This window comes from Penicillium angulare (genome assembly GCF_028827245.1).
Source record: "Penicillium angulare strain IBT 27051 chromosome Unknown utg000009l_segment0_segment0, whole genome shotgun sequence".
NCBI lineage: Eukaryota > Fungi > Ascomycota > Eurotiomycetes > Eurotiales > Aspergillaceae > Penicillium > Penicillium angulare.
Genome location: NW_026623168.1, coordinates 632926 through 660014, shown reverse-complemented (window position 1 = coordinate 660014; position 27089 = coordinate 632926). Strand labels below are relative to the sequence as shown.

Below are 27089 nucleotides of genomic sequence, written 5' to 3'. Positions count from 1 at the left end.
AAAAGATCTCTCGATCCCTAATTGCCATTTCCTTGTGCAAGTCATATTCTGAATTACGAACAATTCTCTATTCAATACCACAACCATGTCAATTCGAAAGCTTCTGATCCTTGCCGGTGCTGCGACCGCCGCTGCCAACCAGCACATAGCGGACTCCCCTTTCTTAAATCAATTCTTTGTTGACTCAGGCTATGTGACAATTTCTACGGCTGACAGTGTAAGTGATGATTTCGAAGCTCCAGGACAATGGCGTTGCGTATTAATCAGTCTGTCTAGGATGCCACCCATGCCACCTATATTGCCAAATGCGATAACAGCGGTGCAGATGTTTGCACGTTGCCTAGTGCGGGTGCCACTATTGTCACGGGCCCATCTTATGTCGGGTGCTCGTACACTGACCCGTCGGAGCCCTTGTGAGTAGAGACTGTTTTGGGGGATGAGCGTGTAGACCTGCAATGTGACACTAATCTTTTCTAAGCTTCTCATCCGTTGGGTGTAAATATATCAACGCTGGATCTTCGGCCCTTTGCACTTTGTATCAGTCAGGTGAAAGTGGAACCTATGTGGCCACACTCTCGCAGACGGAAACTTTACCGGCATCTGCTGTTGCACTGGGTTTCAACACGCCCACTAGCACCGGCACCAATACAAAGCAAGCTTCCGAAGCCAGTACCGGAAGCGCCGCTACCATGACAAGTGGTGCGGCCAGTACTACCGACTCAAGTGCATCTTCTACCAAGAGTTCGACTACTAATGAGAGCGCTAGTAAAACTGGTTCTGCCGCAAGTGTGACCAAGAGTGGTGTCGCATCCAAGGAAGCTGAACTTGGAAATATGTTTGTGGCTGTTGGGGCAGCTATCATGGGGGGACTAGCCCTTCTCATATAGAAGGGAGATGTCATATTAAATGATAGATGGCCATCCATTTATATCTCGCGTGACGCAGCAGACGAGGACAGATGTTCAAAATAGCTTTTTAGGTACTACATAGTACATTAACAAACCATTGGTGATCTTCAATAATTTTTTTATTTTCATTTTTTACCCTGAAAACGAATATATATCGTCGGGGGCCTTAAAATCCCAGCATGGTGGCGCAATATAAGGATAAGGTGACGAATATCCAATGAACCACGGACCGAGAGACTATCAATCGTATGTATACTATAATACCGTCAAATATTGCGCTTGTGCGCTGATACCAAGATATCTACTGTATATTAAATCTTGGAAAATGCCTGGATATAATTTTATTCTCACAGATATAAGATTTGCTCCACCAGGAACAATGTCCGAGGTCCAATCCACAGACAAAGCTTGTCATAGTCATTTTCGAGATGTTATTTGGCAACGTAAGGCGATATGTCGCTCCCAGTACACCTTCCATTTAAGTTCATTCTACCCCCAAGGCGCTTCTGTAAGACGTCTCCGTTCCGTACAATTTCCAAGGTACATTTCTAGTTCTTTGTCAGTGAACAGTATCTCTTGTCGCTTACCTTTTCTTACCTATGTCTCTGCGTTCAGCACAATGCAGCTTAGGAAAGATATAGCTTTGGACATATAAGAGGTATCTTTCTTTTAAGAAACCTCGCGAACACTTAACCTTGTTTCTCCGCCCCTATCCCCAGAACTAAAAGAATCCATATTTGGTCAAATCAAAAGTCAATACGCTTACGCTTGACTTAATTTGTAGTCTATAATGAATTTGAACAATTCATATCTCGACAAGGGAAAAGATCGCTGTTTTTCTGGGCCCTTCCCATTCCAGACATTTACCATATACACACGTTTGAAACATACTTTCACTGCTTAGTGATCTCGATTACTCTTCTCTCGATGGACACGATCACTGATGTGATGGATCGGCTTCCTGCAGCGGAGTATAGGCTTACTGATGCGCAGGACGATACACTTTTTCACGCACAAGACAGGATTACTGGTTCCGAAGAAGTGGTTTTCAAATCGATATGCCGGCTTGTCGGAAGCATGGACGTGCTTAGTGATAGGATGGGCATGATTGCCGATGCAATGAATAGGACTGCCTCGGCGATGAAAAGCACGGCCTATGAGATTGAAGCTACTGCCGATGCGACGAACGACACTGCTGAAAGGATTGTTCGGTTTGTTGACATGATAGATGAACTTTCCGGTGAGATCGATGGGGTTGTTGATATGATAAGCAGAATTGCCGTGATGATGAAAATGATTGCTGATACGAAGGATGGATTTGCTGATGCGGTGGAAAAAACTGTCTAGGTGACAATGTTGAAGATACATAACAGCAGTTCTTGGAACCTGAATAACCTGGGGGACTATTGCAGATTATGCTAGATGATATTTTGAGTTATCTTTTCGGCTTGCTACACTCCTACTCTACCGGAGGAATACATCCATAAGAGATGGGTGAGATCGCTGCACAGAAGAGATCCTCAATACAATACACAACATCTTTCCTACTGGAATAAAACAAAGGCGGGCAAGATCTATAAATATCATTTTCAATGGTACGTAATGAGACAAGCTCTTCGACATACATATACAACAGCCAGGTCTATTACACTCTAATGCGGTGACAGGTTTTGTGGCCTAGCTAAACACAAGATTCTTCTTTCGGTGGGCAGCCACTGCTTGGGACTAGCGTCATGATGTACACTAAGCTGTATTTGGTGGACGAGCCGCGCAGTTAACCAAATTCGGGCTGCCGTAGAGAAATAGCCGTGCCGTCGGCCACTAATTCGGCCACCCCGAATTAGTGTCCCCCACCGTAATGCAAAATATCACCGTAATGCAAAACACGCAACAAAACATCAATTTTTAAACTAAATACTAAATGAATCTTGATATGCAATTATATCACCATTATCTCCAAGAATCGGCGTAGAAGACACAATAGGTGATTTATCTGTTGAGGGTCGAGAAGGTTCAAATCCAAAGCGTTTTTTAAAATCTTTGGCCACCCGTCTATCCTCTTTTTCATCTTCCTTAGCACGTCGCTCAGCAATAGATCGATTTGCATCTTTAACACGTAAAATTCCATCATCTTTGAGGTTTAATAATCGCCGTTTGGTAGATTTTTTAGCCCGTGGGGCCTGGATTTGGGCTATTTTTGCGATCGTAGAAGATGCGTTTTGAATCGCCTGAACGTGGAAATCCATCTCTATAAGTATTTGATCTAACGTCCGTTTTTGCCGAGGTGTAATACTATCTAATTCCATTAAGGGAGCTAGTTTTTTGCGGCGTTTCTGGACGTCTTCTGTAGTCTTTGAAGGTATATTCTCTAGACTTGAAGATAGTATATTTTCCAGTGGTGGTGATGGTGTTTTTTGATCCCGAAGATCAATTGATATATCTAGGATAGAAAGAAGGGCATCTTCCAGTTTTTGACAGACAATTTTAGCATTGACTGGATAAATTCCTCGTTCTCGAAACGCATTTCGGCAAACTCTCTGTGTCAAAGCTTTATCTCTAAAGCCCATAAGGTCTTCGAGAAATGAGTTTTTATTTGCTGTAAGACCCCCACCCCACTGTGAAATAAGGTTATTTTATTAACGAAAATAAGCCTTATAAGCCAAAAATGGCTTACCATCCAAAGGTTGAATATAATTTATCTTATTTAGTGGAAAACCAAAGATCTTAATACCAGCTTTTTCAGCAGAGTTTAAGAATTCAAATGTCAGATATGAGCCACAGCCATCAACTAAAAGAATTCTTTGCTCGCCTTGCTTAACACAATACTGCGTTTGACGGTCAAATTCTTTGATCCAAAGCACAGCAAGTTCATCAACCATATAGCCTTTCTCAATAGTTGCAGTCATCCACTCCTCAGGTAATTTGGTATCATACCAAGCCTCCATTTGATGGCGTCCTTTAAAGATAACAAGGGGTTCCATTCTCCAACCATCAGCCGCAATACATTCTGCGACAGTAACTCGCTCTCCATGTTCTTCACCGGCAAGACGTGGAATCTTTGTTTTATAACGTATAAAGACTTTCTGAGTTTGTCCTTGGCCCAATTAGAAGCCAGTTTCATCAAAATTATAGACAAGCCTTTCTGGTACACCATCAAGAATTTTGTCTAATAAATCATACCAATGTTCTAGAATAGCAACATCTTCGTGGCTCATTCTTTTTAAATCTATAACCTTCTGTCGTCTCATCTCAAAATCAACATCCGGGAAACGTTGAATAAAGCGATAAACCCAGTTTTTTCCGACTGTTCGGTCTGATGTTCCCGATCGGGCAAGAGTCAGATTTGCCCACTGTTCTATAATATTTGGTGTCGGAGGGATAAAAGCTTCATCCAATGATCGAATCCAGAAGGATAAAGCTTTCTCTTGGACGTCATTTAAAGCCTTATTTTGTGGTTTTCGTTGAATTCTGGGCGTTGATTTTTGACGGACTCGGCGGTACAGAGTATAATACGAAATAGCATATTCCTCCGCGATCTGCGTCAAATTTGGCTTTTTGAGGGTAGAGGCATATCCAACAGCCTCTTCCATACGAAATACTTCATTTTCATAGAAATCGGCCATAGTTAAGGATGTATAATTGAGGGAAGAAGACGTGCGGGAAAGTGTTTTGCATTACGGTGATATTTTGCATTACGGTGGGGGACACTAATTCGGGGTGGCCGGATTAGTGTCCTCCGGCACGGCTACTTGCCTAAAGCTGACGGTTTCCGATAGGTGGACGTACACAGCTCATTTTTAGCATAATTCTCATCTAGGAGAAAATTACAAAAAGAAAAAAAGGAACATACAACAGTCAGGATTCGCATGTGGTCACCCACCATACTACTAACTGACCGGCGTGTGGCTTAAGTACGGCTGAGCGGACGGGAAGCCCTGTTCTCCACACCCTGTGGTCGTATGTACTAGTTGTTCTATAACTAGGAACATATAGATCAAGTATTCTATGAGTTCATTGTCGGGCGAGAAATGAGTGAGCGCCGCTTTAGGACCGCGTGACTAGGGGTGATAAGGGTGAGTGTGTAACAGACATTCCTTGGTGATGGTTCTGTCTTTTCTTGCAACTATTTTCGGTGCTTGTAAAAGTCAGACGACCGCCGCTGAACGGGACTTCGTAAAATCCGAAGAGCCTCAGACGGATGTTGCCTAAGATCGTATTCTATCTTAGCATCCTTGGCAGTCAGTATTCATGCGTGTGACAAGCAATTAACCGGCCGAGGGTCCATTTCTTTTGTAAAAAAAGATTGTGGGGCCGGTTAGTAAGAGGCTGGACGAGAGAAATAGGGGTCCATATGCAGAGAAATGCGGCTCCATCTTTTCCTTCGGCCCATGATTGGTCGCTCTGACCAATTCTTCTGTCTTGCGGACCCACAGGGGTCGCGTGGGGGCTGAGACACAGCCCACTTTTGCGCCCTGAATCCTTGGAAAACATTGCCCATAATATTAATCAAACGGTATGTGCTAGTATTAGCATGCCCTTGAGCGTGCTTGGTAGCGAATGACAACTGAGCAATCACTCTTTAGCGTTGTATTTCGTCGGTTTGATTAAAGCGACTTGCGAAATATACCCACAAGTCCTAGCTCAAAACGCGATGCTATCGAAATAGAATCATTGGTGTTTGACTGGGACCTGGGAACCCCGAAAAGGGGAAGGAATCACTGTATCTAAGTACTAGGAATAGACTCGTCTGCTGGAGGCCAATTTATTTTCGTCCTTGAAGTTCCCCAAACTGTTCATCTCGAGGTGCTTCAGTCTCATTTCGATTTCGTCTGTTTTTAGGAGGGAGGAAAAAGAGAGAGATCACCATGAAGGCCTTCTCTCTCGTCGTTGCGCTGCTGGTCGCCCATGGCGCAGCGGCTGCCAGATCTCATTCGCGCACTGGCAGCAAGCGTCAATATGATTCTGAATCGGGCCCTACTGTCCCATCCTACTATTTCGACGTTCCTGTCGATCACTTCTCATCAAATACGGATACTTATAAGAACCTTTATTATGTTAACGATACCTACTACAAGACTGGAGGACCAGTCATCCTCCAAGATATGGGAGAGGAGGGTTTCACTCAATCTGCTGCCCAGATCTATATGGCAGAAGAGGATGCCAGAAGTGCCTCTATGGAGCTTGCAAGGCAACTGCATGGCATTGTCATTGGCTGGGAGCACCGTTACTACGGACGTAGTCTTCCTGTGGAAATTGATGACGAGACTTATGTTCCAAAGCAGGGCCTTGGCGGCTACAAATACTTGACCGTACAACAAGCCTTGGAGGATGTTGCCTACTTCGCCAACAACTTCAACAAGACCGACCTGGCGGACAACAAGGTTATTAAGAGCACTGCTAGCCTGGACCCATACCACACTCCTTGGATCTTCATCGGAGGCTCATACCCCGGATCGCGTGCTGCATGGCTGCGACTGACCCACCCGGAGATCATCTATGCCTCATGGGCTTCCAGTGCGCCAGTACAAACACAGTACGACGGCTCTCTGTACTTTGACCCCATTGCACGCGCACTCCCTAAGAATTGCACGAATGATTTCGCCGCTGCCGCCAAATACATTGACGAAACGTTCAAATCAGGCACAGAGGCAGAGCTTTCTGCTATGGAATACGCCTATTCTAACATTTTCAGTTATGGGGAATACGACTATGATTACTCTGATGAATCCGATTTCTCGGATGACTACTCTAATGAGGTCACTGCCTATGCTATAGGCGAAGCATTTGCAGACTTAATCGCCGGTGGTGGCCAGTACCAAGATGCTGGAGCGGCAACAACCACCCAGCTCATCTGTGATTATATGGAAGGCTTTGACGTGAAGGGTTTCAAGAAAGGTGTCTCAGATGCCTCAAGTCGCAAGAGTATCTTGTCTGTTCTTGAGGATCTCGATAGTTCGGACTCGGACTTCCCAATTGATGGAGTCGCTGCCAGCATCGACGGCAATGGTGACTACTATGCTTTCTGGGCTGCAATTTGGGGTGCCTACAACTTCTACCAAAATGACTCGTACTACCTATCTGTCAAGCGCTCCAGATCTCCTCGCGGCCGTAAGTTGAGGATCCCTGATGCTGAGGAGGATACCACAATTCCCGACAACTATGCCTGGATCTGGCAGACCCTTCAGGAGGTTGGGTACTACCAAGCCTCGAACGACTCCAACAACGGAGAGAGCTACCCCTTGCTCAGCGACTACTTCAATACCTCAAGCTTCCGCATCGAGCTGATAGAGTCTTTCGAAGATTACTCCTCTTCCGATTTCCCCACCAACCTGAACAACAGCTGGCTGGAGTCTCTGGGCGGCTGGAACATCAAGGCTAGCAACGTTATGTTTACCAACGGCGAATTTGATCCATGGCGCGCGTTCAGCGTGGCTACTCAGGAGTCTCACGCTGGGGCCCCTAACCGCACCATCACTCAGGACGTGCCGGCTTGCAATAAGGTTTCAGATGGCCAGGATGTATTCGGCGTTGTTTACGACGGTGCCGTGCACGCTTCTGATCTCGTCTGGTGGCCTGGTATCGACGGCGGTCAAGCTAATTTGACCAAACCTTTGGATGATGGTGTTCACCTTTTCCTTAATGCCTGGAGTGTGTGGTCTAAATGCTTCAACACCAGTCGCGATGACATCCGCAATGGAAAGGGTGTCGATGGCTCAGGTCATGGAGCAAATGGCAGCACTCCAAGCTCGGACCCTGGCTCTGGGTCAAGTGATAATAGTGATGACAAGAAAAATGCCGCAAGCCGTGCTACTGAAGTTCTCAGTTTTGCTTCACTGGGCGCCTTGGTCGCTGGTTTGTTTGTTATCATATAGTTACCATTTCATACTATGCATTACCGTATGACGAGAGATTCCCTACACAATTAATCCAACCTTTTGTTATTCAACTCTTTCGGTTTCATACACAATAGTCAGCTGTCTCATTCTTAGACCCGATTTGCTCCTCAGATTTCTCTTGTTTGATTATGATTGCATCTAGAAGTATAAAACGAGGCTCTTCGAGTTCTAAGTGGTGTACCGTCACGCGGATACTATTGAGTTGGTTGTATTTCGTCACGGTGATAGATTTGTCGTAAAAATAAAGGGTATTCGTAGTGTTAGTTTTGTCAACGCTGGAAGTCGTGGGAAACGAGCTCGGAGCTCACCAATGATTGCACTTCTGGAAACGTGGGATCCATCAATTGATGTTGTCAATTTTCCCGCTAAAAGCTATCTTCGCCTGTAGTCAACTGGGAGGAACTTGGATTGGGGCCGCGGGCTAGTGGCTGTTAGCGTGCCCCACAATGGCACCGCTCCAGCCTCAACAACATACAACCGAAGAGTAGTCTTTGATATTGACTTCAGACCCCGTTGTGAAATACCCCCGGGGCCATACTACGTAGACTGTACCACAGTCACCAATTAAGCAGCCAATCACCGGCCACGCTAGGTCCTTTCGACCCGCGCATCGGGCCCGGGGTGCATCCCCACATGTGCAGGTGGTTGGGGCCAAAACACCCAAGTTGAACTTCATTCAAATTCTTCACTTCCTTTCTTGCAATATTCCAAAACTACGAGCTGCCGGATCTCAAAACATAATCACCTTGATAATTGATTAAATCTCAAGAAATCAGTGGTGACTTCAAGCCCGCCACCCAGCATGGCACAAGAACCCCCAAAACGAGGAAAGATACTTTTCCTTACAAACCCAGAACCAAGCGAATCAAACATATTCCTAGCAACCATGCACGCAGTCCTCCAACTAAAACCAGACGCAGATATCCACTGCGCCAGCTTCAATCTACTAACAGAAAGCGTCGTCTCCGTGGTAGAAAACCTCCGCCAAACAGCTCCCGAGACAGCCCCAATAACTTTCCACGAGCTGCGGGGTATTCCAATGAAAGCAGCTATGAATATTGCGTTCTCGAGAGAAGGGGCTCCACCTCGTATTCCGAACTATTTACCTGTTTCGGCGCTGAAGTCGCCTAGTTTTTTTAATACGACGCAGGGGGTTCGGGATATTGTTCCGTTGTTTGTGCCGTATAATGGACCGCAGCTGGTGGAGGTGTTTACTTCTATTGTGGAGGTTATTAAGGAGGTTGATGCAGATTTAATTGTTGTTGATACTTTGATGACGGCTGCTTTGACAGCTGTTAATCACTTGAATGTGAGATATGTTTGCTTGAGTCCGAACTCGTTGAAGGAATTTACGGTTATGGCTCAACCGTATGGAGCCGCTCTGTGGAAATTTCCAGCGTGAGTTTCGTTCAACCTGTTCAAGTTTGAAGTGATCGTTTTCTGACGATAGAATAGGATTCCATCTGGATTTGATTATCCAGTGCCTTGGCATCTGATCCCAATGAACATCTACTTCCTCATCTTCACAATCTACACATTCATGAAAGATCAACGGAGAGGAGAAATAGAGGAACACCTAAAAAAACAAACTGGCGCAGCTCTACGAACACCAATTAATCTCTTCCGTGATAGACCGGCAGACATGAAGATCCTTGTCGGTTCACAACCCGAGATTGATTTTCCATTAGTTGTCGCAGACGACATTTATCCTTGTGGACCGATAATGGTGGATATCTCACCCGTCGCAAAGGCCGATCCCGAACTCTTAAGCTGGCTGGCTAAAGGACCGACAATCTACTTCAATTTAGGATCTCTGGTCAAGGTCAGTGAGGAGCGAGCTATTGAGCTTGCTATAGCTATCTCTGTTATTCTGGAGACGCTGGAGACAAAGCCACAACTGCCTCGGCATCAGGTTGTTTGGAAGATTATGAGGCTAAATGACTATTCATTGAGTGGGTCTGAGTCGAAGGTTGCGGGTGTATTGGCGAAATGGATCGAGGCAGATGTAGTTCGGATTGTGGAATGGTTTCCTGCTGATCCTAACTCTATCCTGAAAACTGGTCATGTTGTCTGCACGGTACATCATGGAGGTGCCAACTCGTATCATGAAGCTGTTAGGTAAGTTGGATTTGCGGCATCGTTTGTTTAGTTTATGAAGGTGGCTGATCTGTTATTAGCTCTGGGGTTCCTCAGGTGGTATTGCCTCAATGGGCGGACACATATGACTATGCTCAACGTGTTGAGATGTTTGGCATCGGTCGATGGGGCAGCAGAACCGCTAAGCCCCTGTGGACTGCCGCTGAAGTATCCGCAGCTGTCTTGGATGTGGTGGTTGGTGAGATGTCGAAGAAGATGAAAGACAACGCTGCCAATATACGAGCTGCCGTGGAAAGGAAGGGACCTGGTGGAGTGAACGCCGCTCGCATCATTTTGGAAGAATGCGCCCGGATCATGGCTTAACCTTATGCACGAAGAATGTTCGTAGTCGGCTACTGCTGCAAGCGAGCAAACAAGTTGGACATATTCTAGCATATGGTACTGTTGTCTGTATTTACTTAGCAAAGAATGGGGAAAGAAAAGGTTTTCTGGCGGTCATAAGAATCGTTCTATTTTCGTATGCATTATCTGATTCCATATTTCGGGCTCATATATCAAAATTGGAGATATTCAGTGGTGGTTGCGGTAGATGGGACGCTAGATGCAGGTATCTCAAATGGTAGCGGCCAATGTCCTGAGCAGACCACTAGGCTCCGCGATTCCGCGATCGCAAATTTCATCCGCGCGCGCCTGGGTATCACTAACAGAGTAGATGCGAAGCTCATCCGCATTTCCAGATGGTCGAATATGAGCAACATCACCATTTCCAAATGTCATCCGCACGCCATCGGTGTAGTTGATCGTCTTAACTGAGGGAAAGCCAGATTGGGATGTGAACACCTTTTCGAGTGCATCGCGAATGGCTGACATCGACTCGATTTCCGAGGCTGGTGCATCGAGTTTGTTTCCATTAGGGTCGAGGGGGGTTATAGCGCCATCAGCGTAAGATATGGACTGAATAGACTTGTCTGTGGGGGAGTAGCGCTGAACGATCTTTGCACTTGTGGGGCGAGGGAAGTTTCGGATGACTGAGGCACGACTGAAACGGGCTGGTAGCGCCTCGAACAATGGAGGAACTGTGCTGTTGCGCTTTTTCGCGGCGAAGAGGACAGAAAGCAGAGGGAGCACTGCGTCGCGAGTAGGAAGAGCTTGGAGTATCTTGCCATCGACCTCGATGTCGCAGCCAGTTAAGAAGCCACCGTTGGCTTCCCAGCCCAGAACACGGCTGCGGCCCTTTGAGACGGCTGTCTGCATACCGGCAATCACGTAGGGGCTACCGATGCGAGTTTTGGGTTCGGTGGAGGCTGCAAGTCCGCCCCTGTCAATTGCATCGTTGGTGCTGATTGGGACAACCACCGCGTCGGAACCGAGAAACTCGGCGACGACCATACCCAGTAAGTCTCCGCTGAAGAATTTGAGCTTGCCATCTTTAGGCGCAAGCAGGAGAGGGCGATCGCTGTCTCCATCTGTAGAGAGGACGGCATCGAATGTTTGACCGGCGCTGTCGTAAAGGGCTTGGATGGTGTCAAGGGATGCTTGATCGATGGCCTCGGTGTCGATAGGAACGAATGTCTCGCTGCGGCCTGCAGGAACGACCTCGGCGCCGAGCAGTTGGAACAACTCAACGACAAGATCGCGACCAACAGCAGAGTGCTGGTAGACCAGCAGCTTCAATCCCTTCAAAGTCTCACCCTTGAAAAAATCGAGGTACCGCTGGATATAACCACTCTTTCCCTCCGGAATGGGGGTAACAAGACCACTTTTGCCACTGCGAAGCATACCCTGCTCATTGAACAAAGAGTCCGCGAAGGGCTGAGCCAGAAGCTCTTTCCGCGCAACCTCAACAAACTCATTGATAGGCTGCTCATCCTTCTTCAAAAGTTCTCCCTTGCACGTATTCAATTTGTATCCATTGCGATCGAACGGAATATGGCTACCGGTAACCATAATGCTACCCTTCCCCCGTTGTAACGCGAACAATGTCAGCGCAGGCGTCGGAATAGCGCCCAGACTAATAGGCTTCATGCCACCATCGCGCAGAGCCTGCTCCACGGCTTGACTGAGACCGCCGCGATTGGGCTCAACGTAGTTAATTGAGCTAGGGCGAAGGTCGTATGCGTAGTAGAAGTCGTCGCCGGTCTTAATACCGCCTTCGGACTCGGGGATCGATTGCAGGTACCGGATTTCACCGAGGACGTTGGTGTAGATCTCCAGTTGGGTAAGGTGAATAATCAAGCCACGTCGACCGCTTGTTCCGAATTTCAGGATTTGAGGCTCGTACGCCAGCTTGGCCCCGAGAGAGGATGATGATGTGTTGGACATTTTGATTCGGCGCTCCGAGGTTATTCGTAGAGCTTTCCTTCTCGTTATATGGGGGGATTCAAGGGGGGAAGGAATCTAGGAGGAAAAGTCACGAAGATCGCGTCGGGTTTACCCCGCGGCCGATCTTATTCACCGCATTTGCCACTCCCGATCCCGACACCGCAACTTCAGCCACACAGTATAAAGTCCACATTGATGATCTTATAAGTGTTGTTCTAATTTAAAGTGACAAATATTTGAATTTGAAACCCAAATGTCACAGTATTGTGTATGAATCGGGATACCTGACGCTATATTCGACTATACATTATTTACCTGCACTATACTACATTTATCCAGGGCGGATCGATAGAGGGCACAATTATTGATACGTAAACCTAATACTAATAAAAAGGGTTTTCAATATTGATTCTGAGCTCATGATTCAAATCTCATTGTTATGGATCCCAATATTTTCATCCTCCAAGCCATCCCAAGCCACCACCTTCGGAATTAAGCCAAGCATAATCCAAGCCGTACGGATCAAAACTACCAATAGGTGAATTCTCATCCATGAAACTTGTTAAGCCAAAAATGGATGATGGGTACTCTTCATCAGGTACTTCTAGCTGTGGCGGTCGCAAATTCGTGCCATACAAACCTATCAAAAACGTTAGCAGATATGAGATTGCGAATCAACCGTTGTTATATACCGTCTTTCAGAATTTTAGCCACTTGTGAATTGAGACAATCAAGAATATCCATTGCTCTTTGAGATGAATCAATCCGAGGTTTGTAATGATGCAAAATGTCCATGCAAAGATCCCATGACTTGTCCAATTGATGTTCGCGAAAGCTATCACCGTCGAAGGAGCACAATCTTGCAATGGAGATTGATATAGCACAAACAAAGGCATCTGGTGGGATTAATTAACCGATTCTTGTGTTTTTGTGAAATATTTCTTACAATGGAATTCACGCCATTTGGCCGTTTTGAATGATGTTGCTAATCTGTGTGACATGTGTACAATCAGTTGGTGCACTGTATCTATACATAGAAAACAACAGTCGCCAGCAGTTCTTTCTTCGATAGTCAATCGGGAAGGTGTCTTTGAATCAAGACCCCCGGACTTATGTCGAACGTTGGCAATGGCGGCAGAAAGCAGTAAGGGTCGCAAAACTAGGATCCTCACGTAGAGAAATCTGCATATAAATCAGCTCATGTTTCGGTACTATCCACCAGAAAAGTGTCGTCTCACCTAGATCGGAAAACATAGCTTTGCCATCCAAGCTCTTCGACGAAAAGTTCAGCCGTTCGTCTTTCTTTCACATCTGGATTGAGATAGTCGGGAATCTCGGAGCGAAGATCATCGACAGCCTGGCTTTGAGAAAGGATATTCGCCAGCTGAGGCCGTTTCCACCAATGACAAGGGGTCTCCTTTGACCTACTCCCATGAGAATGTTGATGGTAAATATCGACAAGTGTTTTATTCATGATTTCAAACAAGGTGACAGAGAATCTGATGAATGATGAGATATGACTGCTTTCTGAATTTCTCAAGCTGTTTTGTTCAGTCATTGGTGGTATATCTACACCAATGTTCTCGCAAGTCATGCTCTTCCGATTGAAGGAAAGCGACAACAACCTGGGAAATGATGTCAGTGAAAACATGGGCTGTGTTCGACCGGACCTAGAGCAGCTCTGACCTGTCAAGTATTATACAGCTATGCCATACTCGCCGTCGCATGACATATCCATGTTCAGCCCGAGACGATAATTCCTCATCTTGCACATCCAGACCAAGGTAATGTGCATATCGAATTGCTGAGCCGACAACAGTCCAACATCGACTTGCAAACTTAGTTGATTGAAGGTAAATACCTGTTAGCACCAATAGTTGGACGGTCTTTAGTGAAGGATCATCGATAGTGTCGATTGCGTATGAATGGCGCGATTTCCGATAGAAGTGATCGGCTGACTCTTCTTCATTCTCCATTTGACACACAAGCGCAAAAATCATGTCAAAGACGGCCATGTCAGTAATGTCAGTATCGAGATCGTGATTCGATATTTGGGACGGGCAATCTCTCTGCGACTGCCAAAGGTCTAAGTAAATTGCTTCAACAATCGGTCTATTAAGCACGGGATATATTGTGTGAATGTATGTCCAATATTTTGACATCAACGTATCGGCAAGTCGACGAGGTGGTAGTTGTAAAGCCCTCGAGGCGTGGCTTCTTGTGACGTCTTTGTTCACTGAGCTATCTCCATTTTGCTCACTCAATGAGAGACCTCGATTCATCACTTCACCGATTCCTATTGAATGAGAGACAGAATGAAGAAAAGAAGTGATCGAGGAACCTCCGTTGTCAGAAATCTTCCCTTCTACCGAGGGCACCATAACAAGTGCATCTGTCCTGTTGAGGGATCCGTCATTGGGACTCATGGCGAGAGGATGAATAGTACCATGTCTAGAGCTTCGGGGTACTACGTCGCTTTTCGGCATTTCTTCGCAATAATCACGATCAACTGGTCGGTTTTATTAGTCGCATGCCTTGCTTCACCAGCAGTTGCACTTGGGGTCCTTCCTCGCCTACCTGCTGCTGCTTCGAGTTGAGGGTCAACACCCCTTTGCTCCTCACTGCCATGAGCGAAGGTAGCTGAGCGCGTAGCTTCCAATTCAAGGACCTTATCTTCCAATAGCGCGATATATCTTCGAATAATATGTTAACATATCTTGTCAATTACGACTTCAAATGCACATGAAGCTCAAACTCGGCTCTGATGCAGCGATTGTACCTTTGTGTTTTCATCGCCTCTTTTTCATACACACATTTGCTCCCAGATCCCCGCCCAGCGCACCTAGAACAAGCAGGTCGGCGACCATCACACCGACTTTTACTTCCTCGACATGCATTGCAGGCTAATTGTACCCTTTGCCGCCGGGATGGAATCACAATGGATTGACCGGAGGCGGGGCCCGTGTCTCCCGAATTTCCGTTATCATCCAAGTAAATTTGCTGCGGAACAAACTTGAAACTCGTCATTTGGATACTTGTTCGTGGTGAAACACTTGTCATTCATTTAGTGTTGTATATGCGAAGACAAATATTTCCCAATTCATTTTGCTCCTCCGACTTGGCACGGATATGCGGTTCGGATGGGGGTTGCCGTTTACCCGATCAAACTATTGGCTTCATTGGCTGATCATTCCCCACTAGGCGAACGAATTATGCAGTGATGTCAGTGTCAAACGGCTCTGAATAATGGTATAACTGCCATAATTTAAAGTATACTGATAATTCAAGTACCAAGAAGATTTGTGTCGGGTAGCATTGAGTTACTAATCTAAGAATACCCCTGGTGAACTGGTTGGTATCCATCTCAATGATGTTTATGGCCGTTTGGGTTTCTCCACATTTCCTCGGAAGGCAATCCGTTATTGCGGGGATTCTGCAAGTATCCCTTCAGGAAATGTCGGGCTTTAGATCTTATAAATACTGGTCTTCAATCAAAATTTGAGGGTAACATTTTCCCGGGGCTCTCCAATACGAAGAACCTCTGAATCCTGGACCTCGCACTTCAACAACTCTTCTTTCTATAAATTTCCACTAGTCGTAACATGTCCGAACTGACTTTCTGGCCGCCGAGGCTGAAAGCAAATATCGCCAAACTTGATTTCATTCAAATATGTATCGTCTTCCTTTTGGGGCTAACTGCCCTATCGACTCTGTTCAATCTCTACTTTCACCCTCTCCGAAAATTCCCAGGTCCATTTTTCGCACGTTCCTCGAACCTTTGGGGCCGGTACCAAAACATGCATGGACAAAAGTCGCATAGCATTCATGCGTCTCACCGTGTATATGGTAAGGGTTTCAAACATTATGATGCTATATGTTAGACCTTAAAGTCCATAGCTAACTTTATCAGGCCCCGTGGTGCGCATTGCACCCAATACATTATCTTTCTCAAGACCAGCTGCCGTGCGTGACATATATACATCCAAGAACAAGTTTGTTAAAGAGGAGAGCTTCTATGTGAGTCCAAGTTTGCGGTTTTGAATCTTAATCCTCGCTCATTGATGCGAATGAATTCCCAGCGCGCGAAAAGAATATTCCGTGAGAACCATCTACTCAGCTTCCGGTTGGTCTTTTCTGTTCCCTTAAACTTGAAAATTATCACCATTAATCATCCGTTATTTTCCATGCAGTGATCCCGAGGCACACCATCAACGACGGAAACTGTTGTCTCGTGGATTTTCTCAGGCCGCACTTGTTGAGTTTGAACCAAATATCATCTCGAAAATCAACACACTGCTTGACCAGTGGTCTACCCTCACATTGGAAAATTCAGTAGTCGACGTGTATCCCTGGGTTCATATGCTAGGATTCGATACCATATGTGAATTTTTCTTCCAATACGCTGTGTGAAAATGTCAACTAACGGACTCTTTCAGATAATTTGATGTTTGATGTCGACCCTGGAACATTGAAATCTGGCAAAGAACACACTATTATGCCTTGGCTTCGGTCGTGGCGTCCGACCTACATCTACGTAAGAATGGCAATCTCCAAGATGCAATTTCTTACAATGTGCTTGCCACTGACGCGTGTTTGATAAAAAGAAAGAGTTGTTTCCCCTTCTTGAAACATATGGTCCCTATGTTCCAGGTTTTATAGGAGCATATTTCCGTGATGTACAGAAGTGGAAAGAGGTAAGATGCTCCTTAAGTATTATCGCTATGATTGATTTAGTACTAAGAAAAAGGAAAGTTTGCTGTCGAAGTCATCGAATCTTGTAGGGCCACTGGGACCAAGACACCATTTTTGAGCAAGGTACTCCACGATAATGATGGGTTCCTCGGTCGTCCTCTTACTGCATCAGAACTCGCAGAGGAATGCATGGGAGGAATGTACGTTCCCCACCCTTTGAAAAAAATTTCAGAGCTAAAGGTTGCAGGTTTGGTGGAAGTGGTACAACTGCGACGACTTTTGTCTACCTTCTATGGGCTGTTCTGCAACGGCCGGATGTTGTGCAGAAGTTGCAAAGTGAACTTGATGCTGCATTTCCTGACGACCAACCCCCTGACTCCGTGGTATGTTTCAAAACATGAGACAGTCCCTTCAGACTAGTATATACTGAGAAAGTCACATTAGAAATGCGGCAAATTACCCTATCTACAAGCTGTTTTGAATGAGACACTACGTGTTTATCCTGCTACCATTGCTGTGTTGCCGCGGACTGCGACCGTGGACACCATCGTTGATGGCATTCCCATTCCCCAAGGGGTGCGTATACCTTTAAGTCTTTCAGGGCGAGATCTCAAAACTGACCTGCGAATAGACAAATGTTGCCACTCAGAATTTGACAATTCATCGCGATCCACAAACTTTTGAGAATCCCGATTCCTTCATTCCGGAGAGATGGATTGAAGGTAATAGCATACAGATGAAGCAGGGCTTAACACCGTTTTCTCATGGCCCTAGGAAATGTATTGGCTCAAAGTAAGCAAAGAATTAATGATTGTCGATCATGCATATATTAACAAACGTTTAGCCTGGCTGAAATGGAACTTCGGCTCCTAATTTCAGCCTTTTTCCTGAGATTTGAGGCCTCCATTGACAGCTCTATGAAGAATTCTGACATGGTAATGTACGATACATTTAATATGTCTCCTGTAGGTAAAAAGCTACTGTTGGTTCTCAAAGACAGGGTATGGCCTAAAGGCCTTTCCAAACGGAGATCGGAATACCCACAGGGGACAGAGAATTTGGGATAACCCCCAACTTGAAGGTTGCGCATTGCTTTCAGGAAATTAAATTGAAGGTTCATTCAACATCGGGTATCATAGTATTTTTTCCAAAGACACGCCCAACTGTAATACAAAGTTCCACCGTATTGAAGTCATTATAATATACAGAATTGCATGGTTAGCTCCCAATATTAGTATAGTCAACCTCATCCAACTCTTGTAGTCTAGCCATCTGGTAGTATTTCCCACCAAGTTCCATCAAATCATCATGATTTCCACGTTCGATGATGCGCCCACGATCGAAAACAAGAATCAAATCTGCGTCAACAATGGTCTTTATACGATGAGTTATTGCAACCGTAATTCGATCAATAGTCCCATCTTGAAGGGCATGTTGAGCCAATTGTTCAGACGCTGTGTCGAGCGCGGATGTCGCTTCATCGAGAAGACTGAGATGATTGATCAGTTTAATATTCCATTGGGTTTTTGATGCAGGCAACTTACAGAATCTTGGGGTTTCTCAATAATGCCTTGGCAATTGCAATCCGTTGCCGTTGACCACCAGACAGAGTAGCACCGTTGGCCATGATAGGAGTACTTAACCCATCAGGTAGCGACATCTGGAAATATGGTTAGCAGTGTTGTGAAAGATGAAAATAATTTGTCATTTACCACGAAGCCTGCAAGGCCAAGAGTGTTTAGAACATCCATTATCTCGTCATCTGAAATCTCCTCTGCAGTACTTTGCAGACATTCTCGAAGATCGTCCCCAACTAAGCATGGATTCTGGTCGACCAGCGCCATATATCCGCGATACGAGTCGACATCATATTCCTCGATATCGTGTTTGCCAAGCAATATATTTCCTGATTTGGGAGAGTAAAGCCGTTCGATAAGGTTAATTGCCGAACTTTTACCGCTGCCCGAAGCACCGACCAAGGCAACGAAGGAACCAACGGGCGCGGCGAAAGTGACATCATCGAGAGCGAGTTGTGATGGACGATCTGGGTAGTGGAAATTGATCCTTCGCACAGAAAGAGGCTCTGCGAAGGGACTCGGCGCCGGTAGGGAACCGTGGTTATTGCCATATTGATGAAAGCGAGACCTGGCCGGGCCCATCAATTCGTTCAATCGCACTGCAGCCGCACGAGCTCCCGCAATATCTGGTGCTTGGGCGAAGAGGGCTGCTGCGGATTGAGATCCCCATATGGTCGCTGCAAAGCAGATGAGAAACTGTTGAATATTGTACTCGCCGTTTGCGACAAGATAGGTTCCTCCGTACCAGAAGACGAATGCAATGCTCAGTATCCGGAACATAGAGGAGCAACCATACACAGTTGCAGAGATAAACCAGTATCTACTTTGTTTATCCACTTTGCTTTCCATTTCAAACTTCTCCTTTATGCTCTGCTGTAACCCTAGGACTGTAATTGTCCTAATGACAGTGAATGATTCGTGGGCGATGGAGATAGGCTTCGTGTCTCTTTTGGTGTGTCTCTGGTCTCTTTGCGTGACATAGTATTGCAAAAATCCAGATGTCGCAACAAATGGAACAGTAACCATAATGACAACGCCTAGCTTCCATCCGAAGACACATCCAACTATGATCCCCGCTGCGAGCATGAATGTGCTCTCGAAGAAGAGACCGACAGATGTTCCAGAAATACCGGTAATCTTTCGGGTTCCTGATGAAAGAAAGCTGATCAGACACCCCACGGAATTATTCTCGCGGTCGAAAAATGGAAGTCCTTTGTAGAGTAATGATTTGAAGAGCTGTGATCGGGCCCTGTGGTTTAGTCGAGATGCTGAAATGGCGAAACAGTACCCTCGCATAAAGTAAATCAGAAACGCGGCGGCACCATGGATGAGATACATTCGCGCCCAGAATTGGCTATCTCTTCCCCCAGTACTCAATGCAGGTCGAATAATCGATATAATTCCGTTCCCAAAGAATATTGCTTGTACTGGGTATGATATACCAGCAAGGATACTGAACAGGATTCCTAGTATAGTATACGGCAGTTCGGGTTTGTTGATGTTCCACACATTCCTTACACTACTGTTTCGACCTTGAATTGATAGTGCTGGGCCATCTGAAGTCTCGACTGTGTAAATCTCCGTTGAGCCTTTGCCTTCTATTTTCGGTGCTGTCGCCGGACATGACAGTAGATTAGCATTGCTATATCTGGATGGGTCGGGCGGGCGGAGTGTCTGCTGCTTCACTAGCCCCTGGTATAGGAGAGAAGACGTGTATAGCTCTGTATGGGATCCTTGCTCAAGTATTTCACCATCTTTCATGACAACGACCATATCAGCATGCCGAACTGTCGATAAGCGATGGGCTATGATAAGAGTCGTTCGCCCGACAGCAGCCGATCGGATCGCCTCTTGAACCTCCTTTTCACATTCACTGTCCATGGCAGCTGTGGCCTCGTCGAGAAGTAGTATAGGTGGTTGAGAGATTATTGCGCGAGCGATAGCAAGCCTTTGTCTTTGGCCTCCTGAGAGTTTGCATCCATTTGGCCCTATCACGGTCCTGTATCCCTGTGGTAGATGGCTGATGAAGGAGTGGATTTGTGCGACTTGACAAGCATGAACAACCAGTCTTCCTGTTGCGAAATAATCCAATTTCTGTTGAGTCGTTAGCAAAGTGGAAGATCAAATCAGAGGACAGTACATTACCTCTCTAGATGCCTGGTTCAGTCCATGGGCAACATTCTCATGAATTGACGCGTCGAACAATGCAAGGTCTTGACTAACATAGCCAATTTGCGACCGTAGCCACGAAACATTCAGCTCTTCAATCGGTTGGTCATCTACTAAAATTTGTCCGCCGAGTGGGGGATAGAGGCGCTCCAGAAGATTGAAGAGTGTTGATTTTCCGGACCCAGACGGGCCTATCAAGGCAACAGTCTGGCCGGGAAAGACGTTGAAACTGACACCTTGTAGAACGGACTTTTCCGGTCGGGATGGATAAGAAAATGTTACATTTTCGAATCTTATCTCTCCTCGAATTGAGCCAAATTTGTCTCCAACACGCTCCTCGTAATCTAATGTCGACGGGCGATGAATGATAGAAAATACTCGACTCACTGCGCCGTTTGCTTGAGTAATGTCTGCTAAGGAAGGCAATGCTTGAGTCAGCATTCCACCAGCAACAGCTGTCGCGTATAGGATAGTCAAAGCTTCGGACAAGGTGCAAAGTCCCTCGTGGTAAAGGCGGTTTGCTTGCCATATCTGTACCTCGATTAGTACTAAAGAGCTCCAAAGCCTTGGGGGAATATGATACGTACCCCTAAGCCGTTTGTCCAATGCATTATCAGATAGGACCCCGCGATAATCAAGCCGAATATCAGTCTCTCTCGAACGTCAAAAGCCGTTGGCAGTTTCAAAACATCAAAATATTTCTTGGCGTATCGTTCTTGACTCCCGTAAGAAATGACATTCCCCATTGCACTGAGAACTTGTTGCGCGAGATTCTCTGCTGTCACGTATTGAGCTAATCCCTTTTTCTGTGTGGCGCTCAGCCAGAATCCCATGCTTGACACTAGCGAAAGAAGAGCCAATGGTTGAGAGATCATAATTGAGGCGAAAAGTGGATTCCTCATGAATGCGATCACAATAGCAATCACAAACCCGGAGACTCCGGAGATGATTTCTGCCACCTTCTGGGAAATACCTACTTGAATCAATTTCATATCATGATCAATATACCTTGTCAACTCGCCAGCTCCAGTCACATCGAAAAACGCTATGTTTTGCCGGAGAACTGAATCAAGGTATTTTCTTTGGAGTTGTCGCGTGATCTGTTCCCCGACCAGATTGAAGCCCCAGGCGCTGACCATTGTCGTGATGAAGGAACCAAACGCTGTGACGTGATAAGCAAGAAGTCTGGGGCTATATTTTGCAATCATATCACCCACCAATGTATATCAGTTGAACCGCGAGATGTTTTGTATGAACTCGGACATCATTTGATGTCGCATCATGTTCAACGACGAGATCGTTCGCAAAAGAGCCAAAAACCACTGTTACCAATGGCATCGCAGCACCTGCAATTACCGCGCAGACCGTGGAAACAAATATTATGCATATCTGCGCTGTGCTTGCTTGCCGGTAAATTGAGAACAGGTTTGCTGTGCTAGGTGGGATATCAACCTCCGCTTCGATCACTTGTACCGCGCATGACTCCCCGGCAATTGGTTGAACATCATTTAACAGAATATCCTCAAATGATCTGTTCATCTTTGTTGGTGGGGCATCGTTCTTGTCATGTTTTGTTTGATCGAGATGTTGGATTTTGGGCCGCGATAACGCATTCTAGGGATGCACATTCCTACTATGGCACGCACGTGGATCAAAACAAAACATAATCGCGAAGGGCGCGCCTCAAAGCAAGTGTAAGGCTCAGTTGGGATTAGAATTCAGGATTTGATTTAATATGCTTGGATGGATACTGGACTCTTTGCTTTTTGCGTGATATTCAATGGTTACTGCATAATTTAGCCCAAGTCGGAAGGCTCGGAAACGCTGCAAACTGAATCGATGAGATGTCAGTTCGACTGGTAAAGAATATCTCGATACCGTCTCTAATATTGAGGAAGAAAAAAAGAACTGTTATCGCTATTTATGTTTTGTTTTGTTTTTTCCTTTTCTTTCTTTGTCTTTTTTTTTAGGAAGGGGGAAAATCCATCTTGTAAACACGTCACGGAAATTCCAATCTTGGGTCCAATTGCCATGAGTATGGTTGATTTTTACACCTAAAATGAAAAGAAAGTAGCGTTTATTGAAATTCTTCTAAATAACTATTAGGCTGATACGCTCGATTAGAATCCTTTGCCAAGCAGTCACAAACTGCCTATACACACTGCGCCCAAAACATGATTTCATTGGAGGAATCTCACTCCTTTCCTCGGGCCTCCTGTAAGTATCTTCCCAGTGCCATCATGGAAGATTAATGCCGATAGTAATCCCACTCCAAGTAAAATTAGTCCTATGATAGAGCTCAGGGCTATGTAATTGAGCGCACAACTGAACAGGTTCGAAAGCGAAGAGAGTCGACTGCTAGTGTTACACCCAAAGACTCTTTCGAAGGTACCGAAGCTGAAGAAGTAGCTGTGTCAGCTGAACAAACATTGGATATTCTTCTGGCAAACGATACTATGGGTACAACCCTATCAGCTATCTTTTTCTGTCTTTCTGATAATGAGAATGTCACAAACAAATTGAGGGCAAGTATTATCGAAACGATCGGAATGGGGCCTCCGACCTGGACACAGCTTGGAAGTTTAGTGTATGTTCGTTGGGTGATATATGAAGGTATAGCCACTGCAACCAATTTTCACTGTAAACAAAACGCTGCTAACGATGTCCGTATAAAGCGATGAGATTATTTCCGGGGCGCTAGTTGCCAATGCACGAATTGCGAATAAGAGGTCTCAGCTACCATGTGGCGGTGGTAGAGATAGAGAGTCCCCAGTAACGATTGAAAAGGGGGTTATAGTTATCTACTCAACGTGGGCCAGGCACAGGTTGGGTGAAGACTTTGGAGATGACCCAGAGATATTTAATCCCGACAGATGGGATACCCTTAGCATGAACATGCCAGGATATTTTCCATTCAACAAAGGGCCACGAGCCTGTCCTGGGCGTAAGTTTATTTCCAAATTTGGACTTTTAACTATCAATTTGGTTCTAAAGGCATTGTAGAGCAATATGCCATGATCGTGTTGACATATCTTGTCGCACGAATATTTCAAACTTTCTCAACAATAAAAAATTATAACTCAGAGCTATGGAAAGAAAAGATTTGTCTTACATTAGAAAATGAAAATGGTGTTTCTGTGGGACTTATTTAAGAAGGGTACCCTTGGTAACAAGAATATATATGTGAATCCTGCTCGGATTGACGCATAGATTTTTACATCGTTTATTTTGAATTTGTATAGCTGGAGATAGTTAAGTATCTAACGATACTCGAGTTTGTGAAAATCAAGATTCCTCCTGGTTCCATTCGTTGAATGGCAACCGCGTTCTAATCACAATTGCCCATGTATAGTTGTTTAGTGCGGCTCTTTAGAATGACTCAACGGGACCGGGAGAACCTATCCCCGTCCTCCATCGGTCTTGCCCCGCCAAAATTTGTCTCTCCCCCACTTTGTTCATTTCACACAACGTGAAAGCGCATCATGTCTCAATTCGAGCTCTCCGTGGCCACTCGCGCCAGCGGCGCTGAGCTTCTGCCTGTGGTGCTCATTGCTGCTTCTATCAATGAGGCTCGCCCGTTAGTTGCCCAGCAAGTTTTTGTGCGCCGAGGAATACCAACTGACTCTATCTAGAACTCCCGTCATCAACATCTCCTACAAGGATACCGCTGTTCTGACCGAAGGCGAGAAATCCGTGATTGAATTCCAAGCTGGCGATAAGACTGTCCACGGCACTATTCCTATCATCCAGGAGCTATGTGCGCAGTTCCCCTTCCTTGTTGGCAAGGATGCTAAGACTGTAAGTGCTGAGCTGCCCCTATTGTCGCATGAGTCATTGAGTTCCCAAATTTTAACAAAATATGTGTTTATAGGAGAATGAATGGGTCAACAAGCTTGGCTCTTTCTTCACTCTGGACTTCAAGGCCCTGGACCCCGATCTCCAGGTACGATAAGACAAATCATGATCTAGATTATGACGCATGAATAGACTGGTCTAACTGTTCCCCATAGGCCCTTGACACCCACCTTCTCCTCCGATCCTTCGTTTCCGGATACTCTCTATCCACACCCGATATTGTGCTATGGGGTGCTCTCCGCGGAAACCGAGTCGCAGCTGCCGCCCTCAAGCGAGGTGTGATGGTGAATTTGACTCGTTGGTACAAGTTTCTTGAGGAATTGTGCCCATGGGCCGCTTCCGCTGTCGACTCTCTGAACGCTGCTGCACGCGAGAAGACTGCCGCCAAGTCCAAGAGTGGAGCCAGCTACGACATTTCCCTGAAGAATACCGACAAGGGTGTCGTGACCAGATTCCCTCCTGAGCCTTCTGGATACCTTCACATCGGACACGCGAAGGCTGCTCTTCTGAATGACTACTTTGCCCATGAGAAGTACAATGGTACTTTGCTCCTGCGTTTCGATGATACCAACCCATCGAACGAGAAGCAAGAGTTTCAAGATGCCATTGTGGAGGACCTTGCCTTGATGGGTATCCAGCCCAACAAGGTCAGCTTCACCAGTGACTACTTCAAGGAGCTTTATGATTACTGTATCCAGATTATCAAGTCTGGAAACGCATATGCCGATGATACCGACAAGGAGACTATGCAAAAGCAGCGCTGGGATGGATTGCCTAGCGGCCGTCGTGAGATGAGCCCCGAAGATACACTGGCCCGCCTCGAGGAGATGAAGACTGGTTCTCCCGAGGGCTCTAAGTGGTGTATCCGTGCAAAGATCTCTTTTGACGACAAGAACAAGGCCATGCGTGACCCTGTGATCTACCGTTGCAACCCTGCTCCTCACCATCGCACAGGCACTGCCTGGGCTATCTACCCTACCTATGACTTTGCCTGCCCTATTGTGGATTCTATGGAGGGTGTCACCCATGCTCTGCGAACCATCGAGTACCGCGATCGCAACCCGCAATATCAATGGATGCTGGATACCCTGAACCTCCGTACCGTTCAGGTCTGGGACTTTGCTCGTATGAACTTCGTTCGTACCCTCCTCTCCAAGCGTAAGCTCACAAAGCTTGTGGAGAGTGGCATTGTTTGGGGATGGGATGACCCTCGTTTCCCCACCATCCGCGGTGTCCGCCGTCGCGGTATGACCATCCCTGCTCTCCGAGAATTCATTCTGAAGCAGGGTCCATCCAAGAACATCACCCTCTTCGAGTGGGGCGCACTCTGGGCCACCAACAAGAAGTACATTGACCCGGTCGCTCCCCGCCACACTGCCATTGAGAGCGAGGGTAATGTGAAGGCTGTCATTACCAATGCCCCTGCTCCATACACCGAGAAGCGCCAGAAACACGCCAAGAACCCTGCCGTTGGTGAGAAGACTGTCGCTTTCTCTTCCACCGTCCTCCTCGAGCAGGTCGATGTCAAGACCTTCAAGCAGGATGAGGAGATTACCCTTATGAATTGGGGTAACGCCATCGTGCGCAATATCTCTACTGAGGGTGACAAGGTTACCGGCTTGGAGCTTGAGTTGCACCTCGAGGGTGATGTGAAGAAGACAGAGAAGAAGGTTACCTGGTTAGCCACTGAGGGCCAGGAGTTGGTTCCTGTGGAGCTGGTCGATTTCGATCATCTTCTTAAGAAGGACTCCTTGAGCGAGGATGATGTCCTTGAGGATATTCTCAACTTCAACACCGAGTTCCGTGTTAGTGCCTTGGCTGATGGTAACATCTCTGCTGTGAATGTCGGCGATATCTTGCAGTTCGACCGCAAGGGATTCTACCGTGTGGACCGCGTTCCCGCCCCTGGCGTGCCAGGTGTCTTCTTCAACATTCCTACCGGAAAGGACAAGAAATAAGCACCAACACTGGAATTTCGTCAGTTTTTGTCGACAAATCAGTATATGCTGAACACCATATGAAAATATAGCTACTCCAAAATTTCGCTACGCCCCAATAGTATATATTACGAGAAATTTGAATGAAATGCGATGTGTAAGAATATTCATGACTTGCCTGTATTGACTGCTGATATTTACCATCTTGTTTTCAATATATAGTTGTAGCTTTGAAGATACTAATAGTCAAAGGCCAAAGCGCACATGAGAAGAGTGTATCATTTTACAAATAATGAGAAACGATCTCATAATCAACTCTTGTATTCATATCATCTTTTGTTTAATCGCTTTCAATTAAGCCAGTCATCTTGGCAGAGTAAAGGTCAATGTCGGTGATAGTTTCAGGGGCCTCATTAGTAAGACAAAAGATTGAGGCATATTCCAACTAGTCCGAAAAGCGCTCTCAATTTCATGGAAGATGTGTTCATTCATTTGATTGATGTTAATAGTTTTTTGTTTGACTTTATTTCATGCATGTCATGCAGAACTTCAATGTAGTCTCACAGATGGCCAAGACGACAGTCCACACTCGCGGCTAGACGTTGGCCTTGACTTACTTGATTTATAAAAAAATCA

The 27089-nt window shown here is 45.9% G+C and overlaps 12 protein-coding genes across 12 annotated transcripts; 6 read left to right on the top strand and 6 right to left on the bottom strand.

Moving 5' to 3' along the window:
* Positions 1 to 85: 85 nt before the first annotated feature.
* Positions 86 to 887, top strand: N7478_011806 (uncharacterized protein; the record flags this gene model as incomplete). The annotated part of the gene is made up of 3 exons (XM_056928020.1): positions 86 to 217; positions 277 to 413; positions 479 to 887. The coding sequence occupies 3 exons, from the start codon at positions 86 to 88 to the stop codon at positions 885 to 887; spliced, it is 678 nt and encodes a 225-aa protein (XP_056773747.1).
* A 948-nt stretch (positions 888 to 1835) lies between these two features.
* Positions 1836 to 2255, top strand: N7478_011805 (uncharacterized protein; the record flags this gene model as incomplete). Its single annotated transcript, XM_056928019.1, has 1 exon — positions 1836 to 2255. One exon carries the CDS (start codon positions 1836 to 1838, stop codon positions 2253 to 2255), a length of 420 nt encoding a protein of 139 aa, XP_056773746.1.
* Positions 2256 to 3544: 1289 nt separating this feature from the next.
* On the bottom strand, positions 3545 to 4531 carry N7478_011804 (transposase; the record flags this gene model as incomplete). Its single annotated transcript, XM_056928018.1, has 2 exons — positions 3545 to 3964; positions 4142 to 4531. 2 exons carry the CDS (start codon positions 4529 to 4531, stop codon positions 3545 to 3547), a joined length of 810 nt encoding a protein of 269 aa, XP_056773745.1.
* Positions 4532 to 5773: 1242 nt separating this feature from the next.
* Positions 5774 to 7780, top strand: N7478_011803 (serine carboxypeptidase S28-domain-containing protein; the record flags this gene model as incomplete). Its single annotated transcript, XM_056928017.1, has 1 exon — positions 5774 to 7780. The coding sequence occupies one exon, from the start codon at positions 5774 to 5776 to the stop codon at positions 7778 to 7780; it is 2007 nt and encodes a 668-aa protein (XP_056773744.1).
* An 826-nt stretch (positions 7781 to 8606) lies between these two features.
* On the top strand, positions 8607 to 10264 carry N7478_011802 (glycosyltransferase; the record flags this gene model as incomplete). The annotated part of the gene is made up of 3 exons (XM_056928016.1): positions 8607 to 9202; positions 9260 to 9922; positions 9982 to 10264. The coding sequence occupies 3 exons, from the start codon at positions 8607 to 8609 to the stop codon at positions 10262 to 10264; spliced, it is 1542 nt and encodes a 513-aa protein (XP_056773743.1).
* A 249-nt stretch (positions 10265 to 10513) lies between these two features.
* N7478_011801 (uncharacterized protein) lies at positions 10514 to 12223 on the bottom strand (the record flags this gene model as incomplete). Its single annotated transcript, XM_056928015.1, has 1 exon — positions 10514 to 12223. The coding sequence occupies one exon, from the start codon at positions 12221 to 12223 to the stop codon at positions 10514 to 10516; it is 1710 nt and encodes a 569-aa protein (XP_056773742.1).
* A 455-nt stretch (positions 12224 to 12678) lies between these two features.
* N7478_011800 (uncharacterized protein) lies at positions 12679 to 12967 on the bottom strand (the record flags this gene model as incomplete). The annotated part of the gene is made up of 2 exons (XM_056928014.1): positions 12679 to 12863; positions 12916 to 12967. The coding sequence occupies 2 exons, from the start codon at positions 12965 to 12967 to the stop codon at positions 12679 to 12681; spliced, it is 237 nt and encodes a 78-aa protein (XP_056773741.1).
* A 490-nt stretch (positions 12968 to 13457) lies between these two features.
* Positions 13458 to 14238, bottom strand: N7478_011799 (fungal specific transcription factor domain-containing protein; the record flags this gene model as incomplete). Its single annotated transcript, XM_056928013.1, has 2 exons — positions 13458 to 13848; positions 13910 to 14238. The coding sequence occupies 2 exons, from the start codon at positions 14236 to 14238 to the stop codon at positions 13458 to 13460; spliced, it is 720 nt and encodes a 239-aa protein (XP_056773740.1).
* Positions 14239 to 14690: 452 nt separating this feature from the next.
* On the bottom strand, positions 14691 to 15120 carry N7478_011798 (uncharacterized protein; the record flags this gene model as incomplete). Its single annotated transcript, XM_056928012.1, has 2 exons — positions 14691 to 14916; positions 15035 to 15120. 2 exons carry the CDS (start codon positions 15118 to 15120, stop codon positions 14691 to 14693), a joined length of 312 nt encoding a protein of 103 aa, XP_056773739.1.
* A 705-nt stretch (positions 15121 to 15825) lies between these two features.
* On the top strand, positions 15826 to 17788 carry N7478_011797 (uncharacterized protein; the record flags this gene model as incomplete). The annotated part of the gene is made up of 11 exons (XM_056928011.1): positions 15826 to 16069; positions 16134 to 16240; positions 16303 to 16346; positions 16414 to 16604; positions 16660 to 16757; positions 16883 to 16917; positions 17005 to 17115; positions 17163 to 17298; positions 17360 to 17491; positions 17547 to 17637; positions 17760 to 17788. 11 exons carry the CDS (start codon positions 15826 to 15828, stop codon positions 17786 to 17788), a joined length of 1218 nt encoding a protein of 405 aa, XP_056773738.1.
* Positions 17789 to 18133: 345 nt separating this feature from the next.
* Positions 18134 to 22200, bottom strand: N7478_011796 (ABC transporter ATP-binding protein; the record flags this gene model as incomplete). The annotated part of the gene is made up of 6 exons (XM_056928010.1): positions 18134 to 18404; positions 18460 to 18575; positions 18628 to 20586; positions 20638 to 21192; positions 21249 to 21823; positions 21879 to 22200. The coding sequence occupies 6 exons, from the start codon at positions 22198 to 22200 to the stop codon at positions 18134 to 18136; spliced, it is 3798 nt and encodes a 1265-aa protein (XP_056773737.1).
* Positions 22201 to 24143: 1943 nt separating this feature from the next.
* Positions 24144 to 26474, top strand: N7478_011795 (glutamate--tRNA ligase GUS1; the record flags this gene model as incomplete). Its single annotated transcript, XM_056928009.1, has 4 exons — positions 24144 to 24238; positions 24294 to 24459; positions 24533 to 24604; positions 24672 to 26474. The coding sequence occupies 4 exons, from the start codon at positions 24144 to 24146 to the stop codon at positions 26472 to 26474; spliced, it is 2136 nt and encodes a 711-aa protein (XP_056773736.1).
* Between the last annotated feature and the right edge of the window lie 615 nt (positions 26475 to 27089).